The sequence below is a fragment of the Pterocles gutturalis genome, unplaced genomic scaffold (assembly GCF_000699245.1).
Source record: "Pterocles gutturalis isolate BGI_N339 unplaced genomic scaffold, ASM69924v1 scaffold6043, whole genome shotgun sequence".
NCBI lineage: Eukaryota > Metazoa > Chordata > Aves > Pterocliformes > Pteroclidae > Pterocles > Pterocles gutturalis.
Genome location: NW_010122831.1, coordinates 1 through 9137, shown reverse-complemented (window position 1 = coordinate 9137; position 9137 = coordinate 1). Strand labels below are relative to the sequence as shown.

Here is a 9137-nt window from a genome sequence, read left to right as displayed (position 1 = left end):
AGGGGCAGAAGGAAGGCAGCAAGGCGAGCCTGGCTGTACAGGAGAAGTGTGCTTATCGCCCTGGCTGGGCAGAGTCTCCCTGCTCCCGCATCCCCTGGCCTGGCCATGGCCAAGATAAGCCCAGCAGGATTGCCCAAAGGGCTGGATGGGCAGGAGGGGAGTAGAGGAGGGGGCGGCAATGGGCTCTCCTCTCCATGATGTCCCATTGCCACCCAGGTGAGGTCTCCTCACCACATAGTTTTGTCATGAGCTGCTCCAGTTCTCACAAGAGTGACTGCTAAAACTGGGAGGAAAAAAGATAGAAGAAACAAAACTGAAGTTCTTGTCAATCTACAGAAGTGTTGTTAAAGGCACTGGTGTCCTCTGCAGGGACATGTTGATGGAGGAAAACCAAAGTATCAGAGCTGTTGTGCTGTCAATTTGCAGTAACTGGAAATTCAAAGAAGTTTATATGCTGGGAAAATGACTCCAGTTTCCCCTGGACATGGCATGTTCTCCGGCATGACAGACACTGTGTTGGCTGCTGTGGGCTTACAGTATCCTGCCTCCACCACCCTTCGCTTCACCACTGCTGCAGGTGCAGGTCCATGCTGGTGTTTAGATTGAGATCAGTAACATCTAGGAAATCAATGTTGAAGATGCTGGGACCTGCGGGGGTGAGTGAGCCAAAGCCAGTGGCTGAGCTGGGGGGCGTGAGGTCCAGCCACTCCATCGTTTCCCATGGAGACTCAGTGAAACTCATTTGTAAACTGGAGCCATCGGCAGGAGAAGGGGAGAGCTGGGTTTCCATGGGTGAGAGGGGAGTCTGTAAAATCTCCTGGGAGGTGAGCAGTTCATCTGCGACTTTGCCGGAGAACCCCTCCATCATTCCTTCAAAGTGGGACTCTTCTCCCCCCATTTTCAGCAGGGTGATTTCACTGACCCTCCCCAGGGGGCTGTGGGCACCTCGAGGTGGGCATCACTGCTGCCCGGACAGTGCTCGAAGGAGAGCTGGGCTGAGGACACTTGCTCGAACGCAGTAGATGACTTTGGGAGAGAAGCACTGGAGTTCCCTGTAGACACCGTTATCTGAGGTACTTTCTGGAGGCAGGACCGCCCTTCCTTGGCATTAGCTTTTGGCATTAGCTGGCATTTCTGTCAACAAATAAGAGGGGCTGGAGGTGCTCTGGCAGTGCCCACCACTGCTGCGAACAGGGGCACCCCCATAGCCCCCCAGCTATTCTCCTGGGCATTCTGATGGAGACCCAATCAGTCCCCTTGGCATTGCTCACCCACCCTCTTTGTGGGAAGCCTCCTGCGTTCCAGCATTCTGACCTCAGCCCCCCTGGTTTTGGACACACCCCAGGGCATGAGCACTGGCAGCTGTTCCCATGGGGCTGGGCACGGGTGGTACATGGGAAAGGACACAGGCAGCACTTTGCACAGGGGAGGGCACTGGCAGTGCTCTGCGTGGGAGATGGCACTGGCAATGCTCTGCGTGGGAGATGGCACTGGGAATGGGGGGGGACACTGGGGGCACTGCATGGGGAGGGTGCTGGCAGTGCTCTGCACGGGAGATGGCACTGGGAATGGTGGGGGGCACTGAGGGCACTGCATGGGGAAGGTGCTGGCAGTGCTCTGCGCAAGGCAGCTGCTCTGCTGTCCCCTCTCTCTGCGCAGTCTGCACAGGCAATAACAAAGCCCGGACCACCCCACCAGGTCTGCACATGCAGGAGCAGGCTCTGAGAGGGCTGAGATGCTTTAGGATTCAATCAGAGTGGCTGCTGGCACAAAGAGGGCAGGTGACAGCTGTACTAAACTCAGGCAGCCCTGCTGGGGTGCACAGAGTGCGCTGAGCCCCACAGACTGACGCTGGCTCAGAGAGGAAGCCCTGGAGGGGAACAGGGAAGCAGTGCGTACCTCCGCTCTCAATCAGCACGTCCAGGAGCTCGTCCATCTGCTGACTTCGTGTCATCTGCTGCAGCAAACGACAAAGAAGAGAGTAGAGGGCATTAGGAGGAGAGTCCCTCCAGCCACAAGCCAGGTAGGTAGCTCTAGACCCCACAAATGGCTTTCTCCCACACAGGAGAGATGCCACTGCAGCACAGGGCTGGCAGCGGCATTCAGGTGAGTGCTGCAGGGCCCTGGGACAAGCATGGCGGATCTGGGGACCCAAGGTCCACCTGCCCTGCGACCAACCCTCTGCTCAGTGACCACCACAGACTGCCTCTTCCCAGGGCCATCAGGACACACTGACTTTTTGGACCCAGCACCTCGCACTGCATGTGCCTCCTTGCACTCCCTGCAGCTCCCTTGGGGCAACACATCATCATCCTCCCCTCCCTGACTGGAGGCTGAAAGGATTTTCTTTGTGCCTCCCTGCTAGCCAGCATAAGCCCATTTTTATCACTGCCAACAGCATCACTCCGTTTTCCTAAAGGCACCGTTGTAACCGGCACTGAGGCTGCTGGCAGCCTCTTACAAGAAGTTGGTGTTCACGGGTGATGGAGACAGTCCTTCCCATGGGAACAGCGCCTCAGGGTAAGGCAGATGGCGTGGAGAAGGGCACTTTGCTACGGGCTGAAGAGGGAAGGTGAGGTTTCCTGGTGACTTGGGAATGCTCAGGAGTCTGTTTCTCACATAGCACTGAGCACCACAAAGAAGAGTACCCCAAAGTCACAGGGTATTTGTGTGGGATGTCAGGACCCCAGGGGGAACTGGCACCTTTCATCAGCACAGAAGAAGCCATCCCATCCATCGTGGTGTCTCACTGCTTTGTGGCAGTCATCCAGCAACTAATTCTTCAAGAAAAGCCTGTTCCTTATGGAATCGGCCCTGTCCTACCCAGAGACCCAATACCGGGTTGTAACTCCTGCAGGTGAGTTACATTAACCACAAAAGAATGCCCTGTGCAGCCCTAGCCCTGTAGAAAATAAAAATCATGCAGTTACCTGCTTTACTGCATCCTCATAGGGTGGAGGCTGCTTTATCTCTGAGAGGGCTGGGCTTGACTTACAAAAACTTGGGGATGGAATAGAAAACTTTTGACCTGCCTGCGTAGCCATCTGCGTGGGGGAAATACAGGGAAATGGAGTCAATGCACAGGGAGGCGTGGCGGGAGGCCCAGATCTGTTTCGCCCCTCTTGAAGCCAGAGTGGTGCCAGGGGAACTAACAATTTTGTGAGTCAAATCAGCTCAAAGTGCCTGGCCTCCAGGCGGGAGAGAGAGAGGTAAACTACCTCCAGAGACCCAGGGCCAGGCTGACCTCCCATTGCTGCCAATGCACAGGCATGATGCTGTGGAGCATCCTGGTGCTCGGTCCAGCCATGAATGTCCAGAGCAAGGGCGAGAAAGCAGTGGGCTGCTGGTGATGGGCTGCACCCAGCTAGTGATGCAGCGCTTCCCTGGCTGCAGGTTCCCTCCCAACCCCTCTGCTGGGGACCCTCTCCATCCTGCCTGTCTGGGGGCATCTCGCAGTGCCCAGGCCAGGGGAGACCACTCAAGAGAGTCACTGCCAGGTCAGCACCTAGGTTTTCCCTCTGCCAAATGCCTGCATATCGGCGCCAGCTTTTTGTCAGTCCCCCCTTCCAGGAGGGACCTCATCTGAAGGCCCAGTGCCTGCTAGCTGCCGTCCCCATCACCTCTAGGCCCGTGTGCCCTTCCCCACTGCCGGTCCACGGCTGCCTCATCCCATCCCATGAGAGCCGGCGCCAGGGGATGCAGCATGGCCCCAGCAGGTGAGGCCACTTGGCCTGGTCATCCACATCCTGTCCACCTTTCTGCGGAGGGTGGCTAGGAGGAACAGTATGCCTAGCTTGGAGGGGAATGGCACTCCAATGCTGGGAATGTTGCTGAGGAGGGACCCTTGCCCCTGAGAGCCCCTTGCAGGCAGCAGAGGAACGCCCAGGGTGGCTGGTGTTGCAGCTGGGACGAGCTGCAGAACACTGTGGGGCCATCCTGTCCATATGCCCCTTGTGCTCTGGAGGCAAGGAGGGAGCTGAAGATGCCCCAGAGCTTTTGGTGCTTCCTGGTGATGCTCGCTGCCCGCTGCTCGCTTGTCCAGAGCAGCCCCACAGCATCTATTGGAGCATCACCTCACAGCACTGTCCCCCCACCTGCTGTACCCACAGCTCTGCCCCACTGCCCAGCTCACCTCTACAGCTCCATGCCCCACTGCTGAGGTCACCCACTGCAAACCCTGCTCTCTGCCCCACTGCCCAGCTTGTCCACAACACTGATCCCCATTGCCCAGCTCACCCAAAGCAACGCTCCCCATTGCCCATTTCACCCCACCAGCAAGCCCCATTGCCTGCTTCACCCCAACAGCACTGCACCCCGCCGCCCATCCCACTGGCAGTGTTGTGCCCAGCTGCCCATGTCACCTATCTCACTGTCCTCTGAATGGCTTAGAGACAACGCTGCGTCCCGCTTTTTGCCACCTCACAGCACTGCACCCCCCTGCCCAGCTCCTGCTGAGCACTGCTCAGTGTGCTCGCTGCAGGAACGTAGTTCAGGAGCTGCCCTGCTTGAGCGCTGCTGCTCTGCTGTGTGGCTGTTGTGGGCTCAGCATGCACTCGCTGTACATCCTCCCTGGATGCAGTGTGCATGCCGTGCACCCCTGCGTGTGTTTTACAGACACAATGACAGGTGCTGCTGCCTGGGAAAGCCTGGCAGGGTGCTGGGATGAACTGGGGCTGCCATCAGCCTTGTGCCAAAAGCTTGTGCTGCTTTTGTGTGCTGGCAGCATGTGCCCCTCTCCAAGCTTTTGTACCTGCCCAGAGGGCTGACTACATGGGTGGTGGTACCTGCCCAGAGGGCTGACTAAGGGGTGGTGGATGCTGAAGGGACAACTCTTCGCTATGCAGGTTGCCTGGTGGGGAGGCACAAGCTCTATCTGACTGCACACCCCAGTTGCAAGCCCTGCTCTATCTTCCCAAGGAAAGGTTTCCCATATGACTGGGGTAATTGCCCCCCTTCAACCCAGCAGTCAAAATCCCTCACACACTGCTAGAAGCCACAATGGCTCAGCAAGATGCAGAAAAGCCCTGCAACACTGCAGCGAGGCTCTCCCAGGGGTGTAGGATCTACGCCAGGGCTCTCCCAGGGGCTGAGGGATCTGTGCCAGGGCTTCCCCTGGGTGGAGAGAGACGTGCCAGGGCTCCATGGGGCAGGGGGAGCTGTGCCAGGGCTCTCCCAGGGGTACAACAAGCCGTGCCAGGGCCTCCCCCTGAGGGGAGAGACAGCTGGGTTAGGGCTCTTTTAGGGCAGAAGAATGCATCCCCGGGGCAGAGGGAGCTGAGCCAGGGCTCCTCCAGGGACACAGGGAGCTGTGCCAGTGCTTAACCAGGGGCAGAGGGAGCTGTGCCAGAGCTCCATGGGGCAGAGGATGCTCTGCCAGGACCCTCCTAGGACACAGGGAGCTGTGCCAGTGCTCACCCAGGGGCAGAGAGAGCTGTACTGGGGTCCCCTGGGGAAGACGGGAGCTATGCCAGGTCTCCCCCAGGGCACGGGAGCTGTGCTGTAGCCCTTCAGGACAATGAGTGTGGTGGCAGCAGGGCTCCTCAGGAGATGCCCTGGAAAGGACCTTGCGGTGCCACCAGCTTCCAATCCGTTGTCCATGTGGGCTACTGTCTGCCTTTCCAGGCAGCCCCACATGCTGCGGTGGCTCCCTGGATACCCACCCTGGGTGCCAGCACTCCCAGTCTGACAGGAAAGAACTCAAACTGGGACGTTTGAATGACTGCCCACGGACATCAGCGTGTTCACCACCACGATGCCATCTGTAGTGCTCTCCACTTACCGATGCTGTGCGAAGGCAAGTGTTGGTCTGTGGGGACCCGCTGCGCCCCTCTGCCTGTGATCCCGGGGACACTGAGAGGAGATAGTGGCTGTTGGGGGACGGCGGGAGGCTGATGTGCTGGGGGCTCTTTGCAGCCCCAAGTGGGGAGTGCTGAGGGGAGCACTGTGGGCTCAGGAATGTCGAGGAGGTGATGGTGCTTTGCCCTGCAGGCTCCAAGCAGTGGCTATTTACAATGTGAGGCAGCTGCGGCACCCCACAGTTACTTAACTTATCCGAGCTGCTGGCTTGGCCTTTCAAGGCAGTTTGTTTAGATGCAAATGGACAGCTGGACACTGCATTTTCTTGCTTGATGGGGACACCAAAGAAATGCTGAGTGGGCTGCTGCTTCTCCTCAAGGCCGTTGCTTCTCTTTCGCTTCTGGAGCTGCATCCGTAGCTCTTCCACCTGTCTCTGCTCTTGCTGCAGCTTCCATGTCAGTTCATTGATGACCTTCTGTTTCTCCACCAGCATCTTGTCTTTCTCTGTGTCAATCCCTTCCAGCTCCAGCTGGATGCTCCCTCCGTTCATGCTGCTCATGAGGCTTTCTTCGGCACTGCCATGAACCGGAGATGGCTGGAGACCGAACTGTGGAGAAGACATGGGCCCATCATTGAATGTATCTGGCAAAGAGCCACTCACAGAGAGGTCAGAGGAGGCTGGAGAGATGGGTGGGGTGGAGCTGGTGCTGCCAAAGTGGTAGAAGCCATTTGATAACATGCTGGTGGAGGACTGCGACTGGTAGCTCGACAAGGTGCTTGTTGGAGTGACTGGGAAGGTGACAGTGGTGATCTCACTGAAGTTTGTCACCACGTTGCTGCTGCACTCCTGGAAGGGCCGCAGCCGTTCCATCAGTGCTGTTTTGGTACCCGACACAGGCAGGCCTCGCATTCGGAGCTGCTGTCTCAGTTCTGACACCTAGAAGGAAAGTCACCAATGATCAGTCCCAATGGCAGATGAGCCCTTTAGAAACCCAACATTTCTAACAAAGAGCCTCAGATCACAGGCTCCCAGATTCTTGCTTAGAAGCTCTGACCCCCCAGGTGCTTACTGTCTCACTTGCAGTCATCAGGTCACCGTGCACAGCCCTGACCACTGCATGTCCTGCAGGACCTCAACCTTTCCTAACAGGAAAGCCTTCCTTCTTCCTCCAGGAACTGTGACTGCACTCCATGAACCAGCAGTGGTTCAAGATTCCCTTCCTAGCAGTAGGTTTCTACATGAGCAGGGGACTTTCACACAGACCAGGAACTACCTGATGGTATCCTTTATTCAGAGAATAAAGAACATTCAGAGAATGTGACCACGTACCTTGGAGACAGGTACTCCATGTTCAGGCACCTGCACACGGTTTAGGCATCTGAGCTGGGGCATCACTGTGGCAAAACTCATGTTATTTCTGCCTCTGTCTAATGATGAGTATCGCCTCCAGGTCTCTGCTCCTAAAGGGACTTGGCCTTCCCCATGGTTGAGGCTCCATTAGCAAAGTATAAAAGAACCATTGATATGAGTGATTCTACCTTATGCCCTGTCTTGCCTACATGAGAGATTTAGATACTGTTCAAAGCAGTGCTTGTAGCTCCAGACTCCAGGAGATACCTGCTTGTGCAGAGAGCTGAGCTCGCCTGCCTGTAATAATCACTGAGAGGCTGAGTCACCAAGCGGAGGCCATGCTGACCTCCCAGCTCCTGGCTGGTCTGCCAGCAGCATACGTGGTGGCCATCAAAAAACGAGCCACGAGCTGCAGGAGCAGCATCACAGATCATCCTTTAGTCCCTGACCTGATGGCCTTGCCTTGCAGCCATCTCAAGTTATACCTAAGGTTTGCTAATACATGTCCTAGAGCAATGCACCCACACGGCACCTGCAGAGCAGCAAATCATGTTTGCAGTTACCAGCTCTGGACCCAGCATGATGTATTCCTGGGTTTGCTGGTCACTCCCGGACAGCTCAGCCTGCATGCTTCAGGGGCAGCAAAGCACATTAACGCTACACAATTCTGCTCCTGTGGTGACAGACAAAATTTGCACTCACTTTCAGATCATCCAGGTTAGACGGCAGAGGGCCAGGCTTGATAGACGAAACAGATGTCTGGCCTGAAAAGGTGGTTTTCACAGGAGAAAGAGGGGTGTTGCTCACAGAAGTTGATGAAGAATTTGAACTTTTGACCATTTGCTCATTTGATTGCCTGAAATAACAAAAGAGATTTGGGGTAACTTGTCTGCCCTCCTGGGGTCTCTGTGCCCAGTGTACCATCTCTGTGCTCCCTTGGGGCTGCTATCTCCTGTGTATGAGACCTGAAGGACCACCAGCCCCAAGGAAAACCAAGTTGGGCTGTAAGGAGATTGCTGGTGACCCACCAGAAGGTCACAGGTGCCTCAACCAGTGCACAAAGCCACAACAGCTTTGCAGGAGGCTGTGCTATATTCCCAAGCTTTTATGCTTCACTTGTATGCATCTGTCCCCTTGCACTGACACAAATGGGTATGGGAGGGGAAAGTTTGGAAGAAGATGGGGCTAAATCCTGGTACTGGCACATTGCCACTCACTTTAGCTGGCCTTGGTGCATCCCTGGATAGCTGAAGTGCTGCTGCTGCTGCTGCTGCTGTTGCTGCTGCTGGCTGAGGATCTGGAGCTGCAAAAAGAGCTGCTGCTGCTGGAGGAGTCTGGCATATGCAGAGTCCATGGGTGGAGGTGACTTCTCTGCCTTCTGGTCCGGGGGGATGTACTGGTGATACTTCAGCTTCTTCACCTTGGGCTTGGTGTCCTTGGGCTTTTTGTGACGGTTCTTGCTATCACTGGACGATTTGGACTGTTGGTCCAAGAAGGAAAGGAATTAGCTGGGAGAAGAGCTCCTGCCACCCCCCTGAGAACTCAGAGGCCTGAGACAGCGACAAGGAAGCTTCTGCCAGCACCCTGACACTCCAGCTCCAAGAGCTGCTGAGCCTGCATATGGGGGACTCCCTCAGGGCCACGTCTCATCTTAGTTGTGCCGGAGAGCACATGAGATGGAGAATGACCTTCTTGTCTGGAATGTATTTCAGTGTTGCCTTGTATCTCCTTCTGCTCCTAGCCCCAGGGGACACTTCCAGCATAGAACCTGAGCAATCCCCTCTCCCAGGGTGCAATACTATATCTTACACCATTACAAAATGAGTTAAATTGCAGTTTTTGTCAACAAGGTTTGTCTCCTTGCATTATTCCAATCCTTAAGGCCAAAGTCCCAGCCCTCCCACGCACGTGGGGTGCAGCACGCAGGCACCTCAGGCTGGGATGCAGCCAGGTGCCCTGGGCTTGTTCCCTCTCCCGGGAGCCTGGAGGC

The 9137-nt window shown here is 56.2% G+C and overlaps 1 protein-coding gene across 1 annotated transcript; it reads right to left on the bottom strand.

Annotated features, from left to right (window-relative positions):
* Positions 1-477: 477 nt before the first annotated feature.
* Positions 478-8627, bottom strand: MYOCD (myocardin; the record flags this gene model as incomplete). Its single annotated transcript, XM_010077649.1, has 5 exons — positions 478-1134; positions 1900-1957; positions 5780-6733; positions 7850-8003; positions 8365-8627. Coding segments are annotated over 5 exons (1455 nt in total), but the record flags the coding sequence as incomplete, so codon positions are not given.
* Positions 8628-9137: the final 510 nt, after the last annotated feature.